The sequence below is a fragment of the Papio anubis genome, chromosome 2 (assembly GCF_008728515.1).
Source record: "Papio anubis isolate 15944 chromosome 2, Panubis1.0, whole genome shotgun sequence".
NCBI classification, from domain to species: Eukaryota; Metazoa; Chordata; class Mammalia; order Primates; family Cercopithecidae; genus Papio; species Papio anubis.
Window position 1 is genome coordinate 159,074,939 of NC_044977.1, and position 22,175 is coordinate 159,097,113.

The window sequence follows — 22,175 nt, forward strand, 5'->3', positions numbered from 1 at the left end:
AATTTCTAATAATTGTTTCTTATAATTCTTTCTGTTCAGAACTTATTTCTTACAATACTTGTTAATTCAATATTGTTAACATGACTATTTTAGCTAAATGCTGAGAATTACATACCAATTTTATAAATGTCAGACTTGCTGATAAAAACCATCACAGCACTATGTGGTGTCAATTAAAAAAGGAAGAATAAAATCTGCTTTATTCCCTACTGGGTTTGTCATAAAAAAGCAAGGAGTAGATGGTCCTGCATCACACATAATTTGCTCAACACACATACACTACTTCAGGTCTTCCCTCTATCCCGCAGCTCTACCCCCGGCGATGTGCCAAGACTTAAAACCAACACATTAACTACATTTTACATTTTCGTAAAGAATTCCTTCTATGTCAAATCACCCCATTCTACTAAATTGAGGTGATAAATGAGGGCAAAGTCAAACATCAGGAGTTGGGCCAGCACCACCATGCTTGCACTCAGGTTGTGTGTCTCAAGGAAAGATTTCAGGCAATTATAAAAAGGAATTCTCAGATCAAAATTCTTTTTCCAAAGTCTAAAATAATGGATTTCTAAAAATATAAATTATATAAAATCAAATATATATCTTCATTTCACCTTTTCTCGCTCTGTCTGCCAGGCTGGAGTGCAGTGGCGCGATCTCCACTCACTGCAAGCTCCGCCTCCCAGGTTCATGCCATTCTCCTGCCTCAGCCTCCCGTGTACCTGGGACTACAGGTGCATGCTACCACAACTGGCTAATTGTTTTGTATTTTTAGTAGAGACGGGGTTTCACTGTGTCAGTCAGGATGGTCTTGATCTCCTGACCTCATGATCCGCCCGCCTCGGCCTCTCAAAGTGCTGGGATTACAGGTGTGAGCCACCGCGCCGGCCTCACGTTCTATAAAGTCTAAGCATTCAATTCATTCAATTCCTATTAAGCATATACTGTGTGCCATGCACTATTCTAGGCACTGGAGACGCAGCAGTTGAACAAAGGTTTCTGCCCTCACAGGTGAAGCCCATAAAAAAGTGAAATATATTTGATAGCTGGGTAACAGTAAGTACTACAGAGTGAAATAAAGCAGGAAATGGGGATAGGGAGAGAGAATGTAAATGTAAATATGTGTGTATGTATAAAAGGGGCTGCATTTTTAAACAAGGTATCCAGGGAAGGCCCACTAAGATAACAACATTCAAAAGATCCAAAGATGAGAAAACAAGTTATGAGGCTATCTGGGGAAAACCTTATTCTAAGCAGAGGAAACACCAAATAAAAAGACCTTGAGGCAAAAACGTGAGTTTGGTGTTTTCTAAGAAGCCTGTTTGGCTGGAACAGAGTGTGAGAGAGGGAGAGGAGTAGATGAGATGAGATAAAAGAAACAATGCTTAGCATGGGGGGTTACATAGATTTTGGCTTGTAAGTCATTTTAAGGACTCAGATTTTAACTGAGATGGGAAACCACAAGAGCATCAAGGGTTTGAGCACAGAAATAATGTGCTTGCTATTTAGCAAGGTAACTCTGCTATGTTGATAACAGATTCTAGGGAGGCAAGAGTAGAAGCAGTGATACTGTTGCAATCTACCATCAAGAAGGTCTGAATAAATTTTCAAGGTGTACTGTATGGAATTTGCTAAAAAACCTGATATGGGGTTTAAGAGAAAAAATAATGTCAAGGGTTTTCACTAGAAAGTAAGGACTAGTCATTATCTAAGATCATAAAGAGTGTAAGAGACGTAGGCTCAGGGGAAGAACAAGAGCACAATTTTGGAGAAAAGTTATAGATACTTATTAGATACCCAATTATGAGTCTAGGTATGAAGTATGAAGTCTAGGGCTGAAAGTCTAAGCAAGAGATAAAAATCTGGAAGCCATCAGCAAATAAAAAACATTTAAAGCCAGACTGGGCAAAATGGTAAAACTTTGTCTCTATAAAAAATACAAAAACTAGCTAGGCATGGTGGTGCAAGCCTCTGGTCCCACCTAGTGGGGAGGCTAAGGTGGAAAGATTGCTTGAGCCAACGAGGCAGAGACTGCAGTGAGCCAAGATGGCACCACTGCAGTCTAGCCTAGGCAATAAAGCAAGATCTTGTCTCAAAAAAATAAAATAAAATAAAATAAAAACATTTAAAGCCATGAAACTTTATGATTTCATTGAGGCAACGAATAAAAATGAAAGAGGTCAAAGAACTGAAACTTTGGAGCCAGCCAACATTTAGTGGTCAGCGAGATGAAGCAAAATGAGTAAGGAGGAGAAAATCTAGAAGAATACAGATTCCCAAAACCAAGTAAAGACAAGTTTTTCATTTTGCTAAGAAAAGAATGAACATATTCAAAGTATTACACGTTTTGGAAATGCAACTGGGTTAAAGATCAAAGCCTGCAGGATCACTCACATGTTCAAATTTAAAGCTATTTTAATAGTCTAAATTACATATGGTTATAATATACTTCAATTATATATACACCCACACACACAAAATTACCTACCACCATGACCTTTCTTGTTTTTCCTGCTCTTCACATCAATAGTTTAACAGAACAGCAAAATATGGTCACATTCAGAATCAATTAACACACACAAAAAATCAAACAAGTTACAAGGACCAACGCAAACAGGATATGTTTCAATGAAAAAAGAACTCAAAGGTCCCAGAAATGGGGGAGGAGAAAAAAAAAAAAGGAAAGAACAGATTCGGAATGCATAGAATCAAATTTATTAAAATTCTTACATGATTCCTCAGGTACAAAGCTAAGTTACTTAACAAAATTTTTTATTTCGTCTGACACAAAGATTAAAGTTTTCCAATATTTCCTACATAACGTTAAAGGGGAAAGGTAAAGACAAGTTATGTAATTACAATTAAAAAAAAAAATCAGTCCCCAAATAGTACATGCTTTATTTTTAAGATTAATATACTGGAAAAATCAAACTTTACCTCAAACTCATGGTGGTTCCAAGAGATCACATTAGCACTTCCAAGCTCTCTGTCAATATTAAATGCTCTCATTTCAGATTCAAGAGTATCTTTCAGTTCTTCTCGTGTTTTGAAATTCCAAATAAGGTTTGACCTGGCATGGTCTTGACCAAACCTAGACATACATATTATCAGGAAATAGCAGGATGAACTAAGCATTTTAAAAAACCTATAAATATCCCTTACTCTACCTTATAGTACATTATAATAAGAAAAAAAAAAAAGTGGAATAGACTTTAGCAAGTGTAAGTAAAGAAAATAAAATCTGTGTAAAGAATAGAGTAAAATATTAATGATAGAATCTTGGTGGTAGGTATACAGATATCCACTGCAAAATTCTTTTACCTTTTGTATGTTTTGAAAGTTTTCATAGGCCAGGCGCGATGGCTCACGCCTGTAATCCCAGCACTTTGGGAGGCCGAGGCAGGCAGATCACGAGGTCAGGAGTTTGAGACCAGCCTGGCCAATATTATGAAACCCCGTCTCTACTAAAAATACAAAAATTAGCCGGGCATAGTGGCACGTGTCCGTAGTCTCAGCTACTTGGGAGGCTGAGACAGAAGAATCCTTGAACCAGGGAGGTGGAGGTCGCAGTGAGCTGAGATCGTGCCACTGTACTCCAGCCTGGGTGACAGAGCAAGACTCTGTCTCAAAAAAAAAAAAAAAATTCATAATAAAAGGTTGAGGAAAAAAGGGAACCTAAACTATACAACAAATCTGTGTGAATTTTTTAAAAAATCTGATATTTCAACTTCAATGTTTATTGCTAATACAAATTCCAGTTAGAAAACAATTCTATTGGCCAGGCACGGTGGCTCCCACCTGTAACCCCAGCACTTTGGGAGGCCGAGGTGGGCAGATCATGAGGTTAGGAGTTCAAGATCAGCCTGGCCAACATGGTGAAACCCCGTCTCCGGTGAAAATACAAAAAATTAGCTGGGTGTGGTAGCGCATGCCTGTAATCCCAGCTACTCGAAGGCTGAAGCTGGAGAATCGCTTGAACTCGGGAGGCAGAGGTTGCAGTGAGCAGAGATCATGCCATTGCACTCCAGCCTGGGCAACAGGGTGAGACTCCGTCTCAAAAAACAAAACAAAACAAAACAAAAAACAAACACACACACACACACACACACAATTCTATTGTCAGATACAGAACTTTAGGTTGGGGAGATATGAATTGCTGGACTTTTGGGTAAAGCATGTGGAATCAGCAACAATCTATATATGTTAGGACTTTACAGACTACCCAAGAAAGAATACTGCAAACTGCCAAGCTATGACTGAGCATTTTCCACGTATCTTCCTCATATGCTTGGAGTAACTATTGTAAAACATTTGGGAACAAGTCTAACTGGGGATGAACGGGCTTCACATATGCTTACTTTCAAGTCTGCAATCCGCCTAGAAAGTCTCATTTCAGAGTTCCAAGGAAGTTCTATGGGGCGCAACACAACTGAGAGAGAAATCCAAGGCATATACTTAAGGATATACTACATACATACTGTATACTTTAAAAGTAGTGTGGGGGAGTTTTCAAAGGACATATTTTTCTTTACTGGCCAAGGTATAATTGATATGTCAGTTTCTAGAGTGAGTACTGTAAGTTATCTAAAAGAAGCTTTGCAAACTCCCCAAAATGATTGTTTCCCTGTCCTATGTGTATATGTGTGTGTGTGTCCAGGAAGGGGGTGCAGGGTGAGGGTGAGATTAGTGGATGGGAAGAGGTTACCACATTTGAAAGGAGGGAAGGCCCTTCTATCAGCTAACTTGGACACTCATTTCTCATAAGTCTTATGTTATTATCATCTGCCTCTTTTAAGACTCCATTTCCAACTAGGAATTATGCAATTATTTCTAAGCCCACAATAAAGTATTTTAAAGTAATCATCACTAAGCCTTAATAAAGTCATGTAATTTTAGTTCCTCAGACTATCACTCTATGAAAAGCTTTAATTTTAGGAGCATCTCTAGTCACCCCAATCTTAACAGTTATAGTTCCTGAACTTGATGGCATAAAAATACCTGTGGCATAAAGCAATAGTTTCAGGGAAGAAAAACGTGTCATGATGCTCTCATGGTAATACTAAATTTAATCTTTACTGGGAAAGAGACCTAAAGTTTACCTATAATAGAAGAGATCCCAATTTGCTTCTATTTTTATTCTTTGTCTTCTCTTTCGAAGAACTACTGGCTTCTGATTTATATTCTGGAAGAGAAAAAAACTTCATAGTGCTCAATCTGGGGCTACCAAATAGGCTTAGTCAGAAGATCATCAATTTATAAGTATTGAGAAACATTTCTTTCATCAAATTTTGACAGAAACAAAAATTAACGGAATAAATAAAATCTATAAAACATGAATATAAATGTAGGATATTAAATTATATCACATATAATTTGACAACATATATTTCCATAGTGTTACTCAAGTATTTTCCATGTAGTCTAAAGCTGTTTCAACACCAAATTTTGTTAAAGTCTACAGTGATTAATAAAATTTATAATAGTCAAAAACAGTGACTTGTTTCAAACATTTACATGCAGTTAACACAAAAGTCTTGGGACAACAATAAACGCAAAAGATTACACGTTGTTAAAGTGCTACCAAAGCCAAGAGGAGCAAGTACAAATTGAAATAGCTAATGGAGAAGAAATGTGTCTACATTCAAACACATGTGAAGTAAGACTTGAATTTATTAAACAAAGAATTATCAAAGATGACTCCACATGCCAGGCAGCTTAATGCATTTCACACATGTAGCAGGAACTTACACTCACCATATTGTTTTTGTCCTGAATTTAGTTGTAAAAAGGAAAAAAAATTAAAAATAAAAACAGAATGAGCCTAGATCTGCTAAATTATATCTATTACACAACAATATAAAATTATCTTCACTTTAAGACTAAAATAGGTGCACGTGCTTCTCTAAGCCTGTGACTCAAATTTTAGGCAGTCATAAACCCTCTGAGAATTCAAAGAGAGCTATGGCCCCTGTTTCAGAGATAGGCACATACTTAAGGTTGCAACTGGAAGAGAAGATTTCAAGGAATTCTTAAAGTCTATATATGGACCAGAGGTTAAGAATCTCTGTTCCAAATGAAACCTATGTATATATCAGACATGAAAACTCTAATCCTCATTGTGATAGAAACAAAAAGTAGAAAGTGGTATAGATTAAAACATGGAAGTCTATAATTTCATTAAAGTGCAAAAAAACCCCAGACTAGCTGATATAGAAAAAAAGGTAAAATAAATTTTAAAAAATATTGTTTGAAATATAAACCCTGTAAGTTATATAAGAAAACGTTTCCTACAAATTTTAATTCTGTGCACTATCATGAAAGCTAATGCAAAGTGGTTTGAATAAAGTATATAAATAATTCAAAATTTGGTTTAATGACAAACCTTTTCTTAAACTTTCTAATTAAGAAGTACTTTCTTCAATCCCTCCTCCCCTCCAGGACAAAAGACTGGCAGTCCAAAGTAATAAAAATGTAAATACTATACAGAAAAAGGGCAAAAAGCTCTCCCTAAACTAAGTGACTGAATTGGAGACTCAGGCTAACAGTTCTAACTAGCTAAACAAATCCCTAAACTGAAAATAACAAAGAAAAAGCAATCTTACACATTAGCCAAAGGTTACTACTAATAGCACAGAGCATCAGCTGCAAATGGAACTGACTTCATAAACACTGATTATATAAGAAATGCAGATTATTTCAAGAATCGCCAGTTAATCTTGACAATGATTAGTTTTCAGACTCTAACTACAGCATAAGATCATTCCAAACTTTGATGTTAGTGTTTCTATCGACAAAAGTCACAAAGATTATTTGCTGTTCCCTAAAGAAATTAATGTTAAAAATAGGACCCACACAGAAAGGAGATAAGCCGTTGATGCTAACCAAAAGATCTTCTTGACCAGCATTTATCTGGCATCATTATTTGCTCAAAACTTTAGTAATACCCCATGGAAATGACACCAACAAACCAGTAAAACATTTTTTATATTAAAAATATTCTTTTCCCTCTAAATTGTTTTAAAATAGCAGATTATTGTCTATAGTTTTAGCTAAGACAGCTTTGTGTTCATGCTTATGCTGGATAAATGTTACATATGAAGTCTGATGCCAAAAACTTATCTGCAGTATGATAACTATATTTAACAGCTTGAAACAACTGTTATTTTAGAAATCAATTTAACTACCTGAAGCCAGGAGCTTGCAATTTTTAATAACTGTGAAAATCATTCATATCTGTAGATTTTTCAACTGTTCAAATGCTATACCAGTATTATCCTGACCAGATATGTATATAGTGCCTTTACTATTATCTTGCTTGTATATCAAAGAAACCCTATAAGATAGAGAAGGGAGGTATTGTTATTCCGATTTATGAAAGAGGAAAGTAAGGTTCTAAAAACCCGTAACTTGGATTCACAAGTAATGAAACTACGCTCAGAGGTTAACCAATTCAAAGTTCAGTATTCTCTTTACTATACTACATAGCCACCTGAAAGCCCGTCTAATGATTCTTTATATTGAATATATCACTTATATAAATTAGCAGTAATCTATTATTCTGGAGCTCTAAAGAATTGAACATTGATCCCAATTTCAGATAGATACACAAGACTATATTTGTTCTGCTATGCTTACGTATTCTGGCAATCCATAAGAAACCCACTTGTTTTAGATATTCAAGTTATTTTCCTTGAATAAGGCAATAGCTACCATAAATAAGGAGAAGGTTAAAGAGGAAGAATGTACGTGTGATCAACAAAAACAGAGATCAAGACTGCTTCTACAGGACATCTTAATTCATACTTAGCCACTGCAAAACCCATTATAGATAGAAGAATGCATTACTGAGTCAGGTTCTGCAGAACATAATGCATGCTGAAGAATGAGACTAAAACTGTTTTAGATCTAACTTTCATGTGAGAAAAAATTACTACAAAATTTAAGTATACACAATACATTTAATTTAAAATGTGAATCTTATCTCCAAAACACTTGTCTGGCTAGTTCTGAATAAAAAGGCTAACAGGAAGAGCACCTTTATTTTCATAGGTATAAAACAAAGAGCAGAGAAGAAGGGAAATAAAAACCTAATCAACTCATAAAACTATGAATTAAGGAAAATGTACATAACAGTATGAATTAGAAATTAGGTACCATTCATTTTTAAGCTTCAGGCATTCAGCAAGAAATATATCAATACCATCTCTGTGAACAGCCGGAACTAAAGTAGACTAGGACACACAGAAGTGCTAGGAATTTGGAAGCAAATTATACTTTTACCTCTTTTTGAGCAATGCCCATCCTATCCCTCCAGTGCATCAACACAAGATCCACTTTTTCTTTGGCAAATTTTTCAACTTCTTTAGCAGCTTTTCCAGCTAGTCTTTGCCACTCTGGAACTTTACTCAATTTTCCATACTGATCCTGTAAAATAATGTTGAAATCCATTACATGCCTGTTTGCAAATTTATTTTAAAACTCTATGTAAAGCTGTGTCATTCTATCTATCTTATAAGGTAAATGCTGGATGTTATGGTTCAGCGAAGAAACAAACTGAAAACTTCTACAAATTATACTTTTTATCCAAAAAACTTTAACTTTTCTACTTAGGTTTCAAGATGATTCTTTTATGAGGGGTGGCAAGATGCAAGTGGGAGCTGGGTGCAGACAGAGAAGGATGACAGAAAAAGAATACATATAAGAAATTATTATAGTAGTATATCATAAACATGTTTAATTTTTCCATGGATGGCCCAACCCTTATAAGTAACACAAATCTTGTAGGGAAAAAACCCTACCTATAACTTTTTTCATGGTTGGCCCCTTTTACCGACAACATTTATCAATCTCATATGTGCAAAGTACATTTACACACTTATTGGTACTCCAGAACGTACCAATAGGTTGAATTAGAGAAACAAAACATAGAATAAAATGACCACTATTCACAACATTAATTTGTGGTGATAGTTGCATAACTCTGGAAATATACCACAAATTATTTAATTGTATACTTTAAAAAGATGAATATTACAGGCCGGGCGTGGTGGCTCAAGCCTGTAATCCCAGCACTCTGGGAGGCCGAGACAGGTGGATCACGAGGTCAGGAGATCGAGACCATCCTGGCTAACACGGTGAAACCCCGTCTCTACTAAAATATACAAAAAAACTAGCCGGGTGAGGTGGCGGGCGCTTGTAGTCCCAGCTACTCGGGAGGCTGAGGCAGGAGAATGGCGTGAACCCGGGAGGCGGAGCTTGCAGTGAGCTGAGATCCAGCCGCTGCACTCCAGCCTGGGCGACAGAGCGAGACTCCGTCTCAAAAAAAAAAAAAAAAAAAAAAAGATGGATATTACAGGATGTAAATTTTACCTCAAGAAAGATATCAATAGTTAAGTATTACTATTCAATGTAATGAATTCTTTGTTTCTAAAATTTTTAGGGTGTTTCAAAAAAGACATATATATATAACAGTACCCTTACTCCTAAAAAAGACACACTTGGGACAATCATACTTACCATTGCTATTTTCACATTGTCTCTAACATGCATCCGATCAGCATCCTTCTCAGGTACGAGATCTGAGCTGTCCAAGTACGCCAGCAAGCCTGGCGGCTAAAAACAAAGCACAAAATCCACTTTCAAAACAATGTGAAAAAGAAAATTTATCCTTAACAATCCAAATCAATTAATGCTATGGCTTAGCTATTGAGGGTAAAACTTTAGGGTAACTCCTATGATAAATACCTTTTCAATCAAAAACAAACCATCCCCTTTTAACAATACAGATAACTTGTTTGATTAAATTTTATTAGACAGTATATAAACCTAATTTCTCAACTGACTTACCAAAATGCGTTTCAACAAGTTTGTTGCAGTTGCATTATCAGCTGTCCAGAGTCCCACTAAATGTCTACTTAGCTGTCTGAAAAAAGCAGACGTTGAGAAAGGTTTGCTGCTTTATCTCAGCTAGAACAGAAAGGAATTTTTAAGAACAAAATATCACATAATTATAAAAAATATGGCTACAGTAAAAAAAAAATCATTCCGATGTTAAAAATAGTTACTAAAAAATCTAATGTGGCGAGTTATAATTCAAATGTTACTAATATTTTGGAATTTTCTAAAAAATAAAATGTTTTCCTAATAAATACGCTCATTTTCAATAAACCTGAACATGAAAAAAGTAGTTTTTATCCCATTTAAAGGAAGAAAAAAACAATAAAAACAATTAGAGTTGATGACACAAATAATTTGCATAACAAGTCCTACTAATACAGTGACAATGGCATCCTGGCATTTTTTGGAATTCTGAACAAGCAAGAAGTCAACAACTATGTTCTAATATAACTGTTTTGGCAAGGTCAGAGAGAAAATTATTTTCACTTCCAGAGTCTGGGCAAAGACCTAAACCACTTAGAGCAAATTATTCAACTCATCTCACTTAAAAGCTCTAAGAGTATATTTTAATTCAAAGTAAAAATCTAAGATCCAAGTTCAATCTATGGTTTAGTCATTTACTAATTTTAATCCCCATGTCAACATCTGTCTCCTTAAACTGAAAGCTCCTCATAAGTAGAAACCCTATTTTACTCACCAGTGACCCTTCTGTGCTTTGGTGGGGATTCAATTACCATAGCTATAAGAATGGTCATGAAACCTATGAGGGAAATAACCAAATAACCACCTACAAACATATGTTTTATATATGTTATATTACTGAAGAACAAAATTTAACTGCAAAACCCAAAATATACTTTGTCACCAGAAAGTGAACGCTACTAAAACTGTTCATTCCTGTGCCAGTTTGAAAGCTAACATACTAAAGTAATTAAACTTGTAATTTCCTTCACTGGTATTTGGTAAGTTATGTCAGTGACTCCTAAAAAGGTTTTAGTTAGGGACAAAAGAGATAATACTTTATAACAGCAATTTGTAAAAGATAAAGCAATGCAAATAGAGTGATATTTCTATTATACATTGACAGATCTTTAACAGTCTAATTCAAATATTACTAACCTTTTGGAATTTTCTCCAAATTAAAATGCTTCCCTAATACACTAATTGATCACAGTAGGGGAATTTAACCAATTAACTATACTAAAGAGGAACACAACAAGCAAGCATTTAACATGGGGGGCGGGTTAACGGAATAGGCTATCAACAGTCTCTACTTTTAATGAAAGATGGTGTCTAGCACTGCTAATAAGACAATACTAGGAAAACATCCTTTTTATCTTTATCCTCTAAGACTACTTTTGTTGTTAACACAAGTGAGGGAGGTAGTTTCTTCTAATAGTATAAATAGTAAAAAAAAAATCACTGGCAAGGCAGCATACCATGACGTATAATAACTACACATAGGTGACAAAGAAAATGTACAGTATTGTAACAAACTAAACATTTAACTCAGCAACTTATGCTATTATTTAAAAGGTCAAAAAATATAATTAAAAATATTTATGATACTCATTGTTTTTACTAATATGAATCATAGTATGGTATGCTTAAGACAGCCAAAAGGGTCACATGTTAGAAATCACAAAGAGGGTTAAAAGGGCTGGAATTCATGTAGTGTGGAATAAATGAATACATTTATGTGTTTATATTTGAATGACTATTAGGAAAAAGGGAATCATTTAATTAAAAGAGATTTAGGTTAAGTCTAGCTTAGGCTGGATATGTAAGGTTTTCTGTGGTTTGTTTTTAAAGTAGAGTATTTGACCAAAGATATTTAAAAAGCAACTATGTGAGGTTTTCACATGGCGTCATGTGCATGCAAGATGGTCACAGGAATGTAAGGAGAAAAGGCCTGAGCATGTGGTTCTAGTTCCATAAGCTTGTAAGTACTCTTTTCCATACTAGTCCCATGACTGTGGTGTCAGACAGAGCCTGATAATAGGTTACTGGGGGGAAAAAAGTAAACAGTGTTTCCCCCCAAGTTATCCACAGGCAGGGACCGTGATCGTTTGGGTAAAATCCTTCTGTAAGGAAAGGAAAAGAACTAGGTGGATCAAAAGAAAATGTAATATTTGTGTAATACAAACACATTTAGTTTTATGTAATATCTGAATCAATTATCTATAGACAGGAAGTTAATTTATAGCAAATTGAATTAAATCACCTACCTATTTGTAAGCATCCTTTGATCTGAGCTTATTGTAAACATCGCTGTATGCAAGTGTCGAGGTAAGGCACCTTCACTTAGGGCAAGCTCCTGCATTTTTGTAGCAATTTCTTTATCACCTTCCTTTGGAAAAAGGGTAAGATGATCCCTAAGGCGGCAATCCAGGACAAACTATCCAAACTTTAAAAAACTTATTTTACATCTTTAAATGAAAAAACCATTCAGTATGTAATAAAAGTTTAAAATGCATCTTCTACTCACCCAAAAATAACATAGGTGAGTAGTAGCACAGGTAATTTTTAAACCTTTGGAATAAGGTAGACATGTTTCCAGACAACTTTACCTCATAAACTATGCTTTGCTAAACTTAATATTAAAATTAGGTTCATTCCTTGCGTGTGTAGCTGCCAATAAAAAGGAGAGGCTTGGCTATCGCAAGTTCTGTTAAATTTGGGTACTTTGGAAGCTAATACTGAGCAAAGAACCCATTAGCTAAAGGGAGAAAATTAGCCTTTGGTTGTATATACACACTAAAAATGCAAATAAACTTTGATGTTCCATCCAGTTCAATGCCTATATATAATTACAGCTACTTAAGGGCATACTAATTCTATGATTGTGTGCTATACTTATGCACAGTAGATGAATTTTTTTGGTAAAAGTAGAATTCTTAAATTGTATTCAAATTGCTTCTATGACAACAAAAGAATATAAGAATCCAAAAGCCATTTAGACTGATATCATTGTAAACATCAGAGTATGCAACAGACATTCATAGCCACCTTATCTTTTAAAAAAATATAGAAACATAAAGCAACTATCTTAAAGAAGCAGTATCTTCGACAAGATCATGCCCCAATCTCTAGAGCTCAATTACAAATATGCTTTAGCAAGAACTTTTTTGTCGCCTTATTTGATATCATTTTGTTATGAACTAACTCCATCAATAGAGTTCTATTCAATCTCAAGATTTCAACACTGTCAACATTATCCTTCCAAAAAAGAGCAACAGATAGAATAATAACTTTTAATTACTTTAAGTAAAATGAACAGATAATGCAGTAACAGATTTATCTGCTCTACAGCTTCACTTACTATGAAATTAAAACTTTTATTACTGAGGATTGTTTCTGTAACAAGCTTAAAACTAATTTCTAAATAAAGATTTAAAATTACTTTTCTTATTCAGAGAAATGTTTATTTCCCAAAAAGACTGAAAGGCAATATTGTCAACTTCAATTAAAACAGCCTATCAACATTCAAGTAAGGTTAAAATTTCAAAACTGTTCTCTCACCTCTATTATTGCCTTCATAACCAACCCAGCTCCTTTTATTATTGCCATGGAAGGATGCTTTAAAGTGATGGGAAAAAAAGTAACAAAAAATAAAGAAGAATTTTATTCCAACACATTTAGCTGTTACTCTTAAAGAAGGATATACATTTTTACACAAGGTATAAGCCATAAAATTAGTAAAGGATATATCTCAAAGTCAGTTTGGTTAAATATTTTAGGTATTTTCACAATATAGCCTCAGAGATACAGACACATAAACAAAAAATTTATGTTAGTAGGAAACAGCCAACATTTATTTGAATAATTATTTGAATGATACTAAAATTAAAAAAACATAAATATCATATATACATACATGTACCTAGTAAGTACTATAGTACTGTATAAAATAACAAACGTTTTCCAGTGTTTATGAAGAGCCCTGCTAAAGCTCATTTTATTATTTGGGAATTTGTAAAGAAAAGGGAACTTTGGGCCTACCACAGAAAAATGAGTTTTTCACTACTAAAATGGAGGCCAGGTGCAGTGGGTCATGTTTGTAATCCCAGCACTTTGGGAGGCTAAGGCAGGAGAATTGCTTAAGTTCAGGGGTATGAGAACAGCCTGGGCAACAAAGGGAGACCCCGTCTCTACAAAACAAACAAATAAATAAGTTAGCCGGGTGTGGTAGCATGTGCCTGTGGTCCCAGCTGCTCAGCAATTGAGGTGGGAAGATCACTTGAGTCTGGGAGGCTGAAGCTGCAGTGAGCTGTGACTGCATCACCATACTCCAGTCTGGGCAACGGAACAAGACCTTTGCCTCAAAAAATAAAAAAGCAAGATATAGAAAATGGGCAGAGTGTCAAAACAGCAGTCAACACCCATCAACAGCGCTCTACATGAAACACCAAGAAATCTGTATGCTCAAAATGTACCAATACGATAATGTACTAGGTACATTTGTCTATATTATAGATCAAGCTTGTCCAACCTGCAGCCTACATAGATATTTATATTTATTCAAAGCCAACCCAGGATGGCTTTGAATGTAGCCCAACACAAATTCTTAAGCTTTCTTAAAACATTTTTGTGATTGTTTTTTCTTTTAGGTCATCAGGTACTGTTAGTGTTAGCGTATTTTATGTGTGGCCCAAGACAATTCTTCTTCTTCCAACATGGCCCAGGGAAGCCAAAAGACTGGACATCTCTGCTGTAGAAGTATGCAAATGTTATCTTAGAAACAGTGATCTTAAAAGTGGTTCCCTTAAATTCACTGCTATCTGATAAGAAAACTATAAGCTCTCACCTGAAAAAGTTTAAAAAGGGTTCTTCCATTGGATGCTACCATCTCTAAGAGCATATCAAACTGCTGCCCTTCAGTTGTCTCACTATATGGAGCACAGAGGGCAAAGGTAAGGAAGTCCAAGAGTGAACTAATAACTAGGGCACCAGTCCCATGATCCTGAAACAAAGCAACAGATTCTCTTAAAGATTTGAAGATGGGGAGCTTCAGTTACATTGTAACAATAATGTGTTCCTTTCTGTTATTCTATATGTCAGACATAAACATTGACTTTAATTTCTCAACATGAGGTTCAAAGTTGGATGACTCTTTAGTACTTGCTTTGCTCACATAGTGAATCCATTATCCATCATAGCTCAAAAGGAACAATTAAAATTCAGTCAAATTTCAAGAGTATAACCAAGACTTCTCAAATGTGTATAACAAAGGTTAATGTTTATTTGCATAAAAGAAATCTTTGCCAATATTTAAAAAACTCTGGCAATCTGCTCATGTTCCTTCAAGATGCTATAGAATGCCCATCTCCAAAATTATCAGGAACTGATGAACAAAGATTTGCCTTAATTTTCTTAGAGCAGTTTCTTTAATAATGAGATTTTTAAAGAAAGAAAAAACAAAAATTGGAGTATCACTGTGAAAATCTAAAGGCTTTGACATGTATCCTTCCCAGATTAATGGATACAGTCCTTAGACAAAATATTTTATTATCAGTGACCAAGCTGAACTGTGACCAATACTGACCAAAGCTGGGGGCTATAATAAAAAAACAAAATCATCCACGTCGCACTTCTAGATTATCTTTCAATAACAGCATGAGACCTACCATGAAGACAAATTTAATTATAACTTACCACATGGGAATTAAATTTCTCCAGTAAGTTTTCCAGAAACTTCTTTGATGAGAGAAGAGAAGCTTTGTTCAACTGTTCTTGTCTTAAGTCATAGTCATCATGCATGGGCTGTTGATGAAAAAAAAAAAAAGTGGTAATTCATAAGCAGTTCCACGTGCTAGCATCACACAAAAGTCATTTATAAAGAGTATTCAAATTACACACTGAAAGAATTAAAAACCATTGCCTTTAAAGTGTAAGACAAAAAGGAAACTCATGATAAGCAGGCAGAAGTGATGATTTACCATGATTTTGATCAGACTTCACAGATAATTTGCCCAACAATTAACTCAACATATACACAAGGTGCTCTCTCAAAGGTCACAGATCTTATTAAAAGGTAAACAACATTTGCCCAGCCAGAATTTTAAAACTAAAATTTGAAATAAAACTTAGCATTTGAAAGCATGTACTAAACAACAAATACTTGTCTCAAGGGTGATTTTCTTTTGACTATTGAAACATTCCAGCATGATGGTTAGGAGTACAGTTCCAATCCTAATTTTACTACTGACAATAACTGGGAGACATTAGGCAACGTAAGTTACTTTACATAACTCTGAGTTGCATTTTCCTCAGCTGTAAAGTAGGAGTGATAGTATTTATATAAGATTACCATAATGCTTAGATGAGATAATTCATGTAAGATACACAGCCAACACCTAATATGTAATGAGGGCTCAATGTTTCATAGCACTGTTTACTTTTTTTTTTATTGTGGTAAACTACATATAACAAAAGTTACCATCTTAACCATTTTAAATTACACTGTTCAGTGGCATTAAGCATTCACATCTTTGGGCAACTATCACCACTACTCATCGCTAGAACTTTTTTCATTTTCCCAGACTGAAACTCTGAATCATTAAACAACAATTCCCCATTCTGCCTTCCCCTAGCCCCTGGCAACCACCATTCTACTTTCTGTCTGTGAATCTGACCTCATATAAATAAAATCATACAGTATTTATCCTTCTGTGACTGACTTCTTTCACTAGCATCATGTTCTCAAGATTCATCCATGTTGCAACACGTGTCAGAATTTCCTTCCTTTTTGTTTCTGCTCATTTAGCAAATACTGTACGTTGTTATGGTTAATTGTATAAACTTTGGAGCCAGAAAGTGGGCTTGAAGCCTCCTCTACCACTTACTAGCTACATGACCTTGAACAAGTTACTTGGGCCTTAAGTCCTTCTCTGTAAAATAGATATAATAGTAGTAACTTCTAAAGTTCATTGGAAGACTGAATAATATATGTGAAATTCATAGAATAGTACCTGAAACACAGAAAAAAATAATTATTGTTTATTAAACAGCTTGACAAGGCCCGTTAAAGATAAAAATAAAAATTAAACAAGAATATTATCCTCAGGAAGCTGACAGATTGAAAAAAAAATACCATGTTTAGAAATAGCAATAATCCAAAGAAGAAATTGCTAAGAAAGATAAGTGTTATATTCATGAGGGTAATTTCACTTCAGGGAGGGATAAATCACTACCACCTTCAGGAATAGGAAAGCTTCATTTATTTTTAAATTTTTTAATTGTTGTGGGTACATAGTAGGTGTGCATATTTGGTAAGCTTCATTTAAAAGCTGACTTGAGCTCTTAATGAATGATGAGCAGGGAAAGAATTCTGAGCAGAGGGAATATATGACATATTAATATATATATAGGTCTCTTTCCTTGGCTCCTGACATACAGCACCTAAAACCCTTGCAGACAGGGGTACTAGCAGAATCTTTTGTTGCAACAGTCTTTTACCCTGGTTCCTGACACAGAGCTCCTAAGGCCTTTGCAATTTCCTGAATGATAGGGGAGCCTGACACAAAGCTCTTTACCCTTAGAATTTCCTGGGTGATAGGAACATCTTTTGTTATAATAAAGCAACTCTCCATATCATTGTTATTTTAAGTTCTAGTTATCTCACTACTTGTTTGGAACAGTAAATATAATTAATTCACTTTTGGGGATGCAAGGTTTTATAGAAGTGTTCACTTATGTTTATGTGCCACTAAGCTTGCCTAAAACACTTTATATAAGGAAAAGTCCCAGGTACTACACACAAAACTGAGATAATGAGAAACTTCAAAACTATACTAAACAATTGTTTCTCCCTCTGTACAAGCTGCCACTGAGTTAGATCTTTACTGCGCAACAGCTTTCAGATGTACCTCTTCTTTAGCCCCTGTGACTACCCTAGCTCAGCAACTCATTTCTTACATGACAATTTGGTCAACCTGCCTCTAATTTTACTTCTATTCTCCACATACTACCAGTGTGGGTTTTTAAAAACTCAAACCTGATCACGTTACTGCTCTCTTGCTAAAAAATCCTTACAAAAGGATGCAAATCTAGCTCCTCCCTCCTGATACAGAAGGTTTTTTATTACTGTCTGCATACATCTCTAGCCACAACTCCTAATTACCTAATTACCCCCCCACCCATACCTCATAACCCAACCATATTTAATTATTTGTTGCTTTCCAAACATGCCTTTGTACATGCTATTCCCCACCCAGGAAGGCCTTTCCAGAGCTAGAAAATTCCTGCCTGTCCTTCAAGATTCAGATCAAATGTAACATCTTCCAGAAAGAGTGGGTGAGAATCTTTCATTTCCCCTCATCACCAAACAAAAAGTGCTGCTTTTCAAGATCCTATGGCCCCTACTACCTTACCTTGTACAGATATGCCTACTTTACCAAACTGTCAACAAAGTGAAGGAAGAAAAGAATTTGTCTTATAGATCTTTGAATTTCTGGCACACAGAACATTGCCTGGTATATAGAATATGCTAAACAAAGGTTTATTTGAATAACTGTGAGAACAATTTAAAAAACATAGAAACAAGAACTGATTGGTACAATGAAAATCTGGGATTGTGGAAATCAAAACCACCAGTCAACTTAAGAAAAACCAGTTTCCTTAAGAAAACTACGACTTACACACATAAGGGCACAAAGCATATCAACTGCTGCATGGATGACTCCATTGTTGCTCCTTTTGAGTGCTTTTACTACCTTCACCCCGAGACGCTCGCGAAACCTTTTGGAACAAAAACCAAGCATATAATAGCAATATCAAAACATTTTAAATTGTTATATTATTGAAATAGGTCATATTAACTTTCCATTGTATTACTGGAACAATGACGTATTTTAAATTCCACCTCTGAAATTTATCAGTCTTCATAATAGTTTTTTCTTCGAGAAGGAAAATATTTTTTAGGGTTAACTAAAACTAAAAGGCATGTAATTTCCCATTCAAATTCAAGAGTCAGGAATATTACTGGTGAGTATGGGACCAATATTCCACTTCTCCTCCCCTCACCTTCCTTTTTCATTTCTCATGAATAAAGTACCATATCACCCTATAAAAGGTATCTGGTTTAGTCAAGGAAAAGGAGGTGCATCGTTCTTTATTTGCCACTTTGAGTAGTTCAAACTCTCTAAGAGAAATTAAGTTTCAGAAGACAACTTACTTTGGAAGCTGAGTGAAAGCTAGGAAACCAGCTTTGGATGCCACAAGCCTCCTCACGGCCTGGAACTGACTCTCAAGTTCCGCATTTGAAGCAACGACATCCCCTTCTTGGGACAACAATGCTGTTATGGCATTATTGATCAGTTTTTCTTTGTTTTCTGAGAAGAGACCCTAGGTGAAGAAAGAGTATTTCAAAAAAGTTTCCATACCAAAAGTCAATAACAATGAACAATTATAAAACTTATCTTACATCTTGTGTTACTGCATGCAAGACTCCACTGTATGAAATATTAGCATTGAACCTGAATACAGCATCTGCAAAGTTGCCATCTGTAAAGAGATTAAGAGGTTCAAAAAGAAGATACGAATTCCTAATTCTTAAATTATTAAGTAGATGGGTGGAAATGTAATTACATTTAAATCAATACGTACTTGGAGGCGTAGCTAAGAACCTGAGGTGAAGGCTCTCTACTTCCTCATCAACAGGCATGCTGAGTAACCCCCATCGCTGACCTTTATGGGTTGGTGTCATTTTTACACAAACATCTCTATTACCAGAGGCTCTTACTCCATCCAGCAAACTTGCTAATAAGGAATCTCTAAGTAAGAATAAAAGTAAAAAAAGGTTTTAGCATTGATGATTAAGGGGAATTCTGATCTAGCATGAAGCATAGGCCCTTTAGCAGGTAACCTGCTCAGGGACACACTACAGTTACAACGGGAAACACAAAGAGTGGGGCTAAGGAAGAGCTCTAATACTAGCTCTTCACTGTGCTGCTACATGACACTGCACAAGTTACTTAAACACTAACTTCAACGTCTCTTTCTCTCCCTTTATTTTTAACAGCTTTACTAGTTCTAACTTACAAATCACAAGTCATCCAATTAAAATGTACAGTTTGATAATTTTTAATACATTTATACAACTGTATAATCACCATCATCCAGTTTTGATATATTTTCATCACTCCAGAAAATTTCCTCACGCCCATTTGCAAAAGAACACTCCCCAGCCCCAGGAAACCACCCATCTATCTCTATAGTTTTGCTTTTTAAAGAAACTTCATAAAAACAGAATTATAGAATATGTAGTCAATATGTAGTCATAGGTGTCTTATTTTACTTATCATACATAGGCTTTTAGGATTCACTCAAGTTGTTGCATGTATTAGTTCAGTCCTTTTTTACTGCTGAGTAGTATTCCATTGTATGAACAGACAACATTTTGTCTGTTCATTCACTGGCTGATTTAGACAAGGATTGCTTCTGCTTTTGGCTATAATGAGTAATGATATTATGAACATTCATGTGCAAGTCTTTCTGTAGGCATCTTTTCATCTCTCTTGGATAGATACCTAAAAGTGGAACTGCTGGGCCATATAAGTACGTGTTTAATCTTTTAAGAAATTATCAAACTGTTTTTCAAACTGGTTGTATCATTTTGCCTTCTTACCAGCAATGTATGAGAGTTCTTTTCTCCATATCCTCGCCAATACCTGGCACTGGCAGTCTTTTTGATGTTAGTCATTTTAGTGAATATGTAGTAGTTTGCATTTTTGTTTCCTAAAGATTCATGATCTTTTCATGTATTTACCATTCATATTTCTCCAGTGAGGTATCTATTTGAATCTTTTGCCCATTTACTATTGGGTCGCTTGGTTTTTCAGTATTGAGTTGTAAGAGTTCTTTACATATTCTGGATAGAAGTCCTTTATTAGCTATATGCTTTGCAAAGATTTTCTCCCTATGATCTGTCTTTTTCTAAATGGTGTCAAAGTTCTAAACTTTAATGAAGTCTAATTAACAACCTTTTCTTCTTTTCTGGATTGTGTTTTTGGTATTACATCTGATAAATCTTTTCCTAACCTCAAGTCACAAAGAATTTGCTGTACTTTCTGCATGTAAGTATTATTGGGAATAAGAGGACCTTCTTCCTATGGTTACTGTCAGGACTAAGCAAGATAATGTACATAAAGCATCTGATAAACAGAGCGTTAAGATCCTTCCTCTGATTAGAACATCTGTACTTTTTTTAAGATGTTCTTTTTCCTTGAATTCAGGACAGGAAAAAACATAACCATTGCTTAACATTCCAGTCTTGTTGACCTTAGATTGAAAGCTCTGTAAGGCAAGAAACCGCTACCGGTCATATACTACTGGAAATACTATAAAAACACTATACAGGCCAGGTGTGGTGGCTCATGCCTATAATCCCAGCACTTTGGGAGGCCAAGGCGGGCGGATCACTTGAGGTCAGGAGTTCGAGACCAGCCTGGCCAAGATGGAGAAATCCTATCTCTACTAAAAATACAAAAAAAAAGAAAAAAATTAGGTGTGCATGGTGGTGCACGCCTGTAATCCCAGCTACTAGTGAGGCTGAGGCAGGAGAATCGCTTGAACCCGGGAGGCGGAGGTTGCAGTGAGCCAAGATCATGCCATAGCACTCCAGCCTGAGTGACAGAGTAAGACTCTGTCTCAAAAAAAAAAAAAAAAAAAGTAATTTGAAAATGGGATGGTCATTTTAAATATGCAAGAAAATGTCTTTTCCCAAGTTGAACAATTTTATATTTCTAGACTACAAATCTTTGATTTTCCTTGTTGACCAAGCACTGTGCCTTGCACATACTAGGATTTCAAAAACTTAAATTAAAAAAAAAGATACCTTTCTGTTGAAGAATATTTCCGTACTTGCCCTTTTATAAATTCAATGGTAAAAAGTTGTGGATTTTCTGAGTCACAGACCAATGCAAATACCTAATGAAAAAACAAAAAATAGCTTCAACAAAAAAATGTTTATGGTTTTAGAATATTTCATTATGAAATGCATTGCTTAGCTTACAAAAGTCAGTATTTTAAGATGTGACTTGTTTACAATGTAAGAGTTTAAAACTGCTTAAAAGTCTCATTCAAATTTTCAGTTATTGAGTAACAAGTTCCATTCTTTATATATACTTGGAAAATAACTTTTGTAATAATCATTGTTCTATGATCAATTAATATAAATATGTTAAGAGTTAAATACAAATTCTGTCCATTTCATATGCTTTAGCCATGAGTAAACATTAAAATACAAAGAAAAATATCCTAATTTATCAACAGAAAGA

The 22,175-nt window shown here is 35.1% G+C and overlaps 1 protein-coding gene across 4 annotated transcripts in view; it reads right to left on the reverse strand.

The window, feature by feature from the left end:
* Positions 1-22,175, reverse strand: part of DNAJC13 (DnaJ heat shock protein family (Hsp40) member C13) — a 121,441-nt gene that overhangs the window by 62,323 nt on the left and 36,943 nt on the right. For 3 of the 4 annotated variants that reach the window (XR_002520550.2, XM_021934866.2, XM_021934864.2), the window contains exons 9-23: positions 21,734-21,825; positions 19,504-19,670; positions 19,322-19,401; positions 19,073-19,242; positions 18,537-18,636; positions 15,553-15,660; positions 14,705-14,860; positions 13,420-13,476; positions 12,126-12,247; positions 9,847-9,922; positions 9,517-9,612; positions 8,281-8,424; positions 5,755-5,769; positions 5,100-5,182; positions 2,938-3,091 (exon numbers count right to left, since the gene is read on the reverse strand). Coding sequence is in view for 3 of the 4 variants with exons in the window: in XM_021934866.2 (XP_021790558.1) it covers positions 2,938-3,091; positions 5,100-5,182; positions 5,755-5,769; positions 8,281-8,424; positions 9,517-9,612; positions 9,847-9,922; positions 12,126-12,247; positions 13,420-13,476; positions 14,705-14,860; positions 15,553-15,660; positions 18,537-18,636; positions 19,073-19,242; positions 19,322-19,401; positions 19,504-19,670; positions 21,734-21,825 (1,620 nt within the window). In the remaining variant the exon portion in view is untranslated. The remainder of the gene's footprint in view (positions 1-2,937; positions 3,092-5,099; positions 5,183-5,754; positions 5,770-8,280; positions 8,425-9,516; positions 9,613-9,846; positions 9,923-12,125; positions 12,248-13,419; positions 13,477-14,704; positions 14,861-15,552; positions 15,661-18,536; positions 18,637-19,072; positions 19,243-19,321; positions 19,402-19,503; positions 19,671-21,733; positions 21,826-22,175) is intronic. The other variant, XM_021934865.2, reaches the window with a different exon arrangement.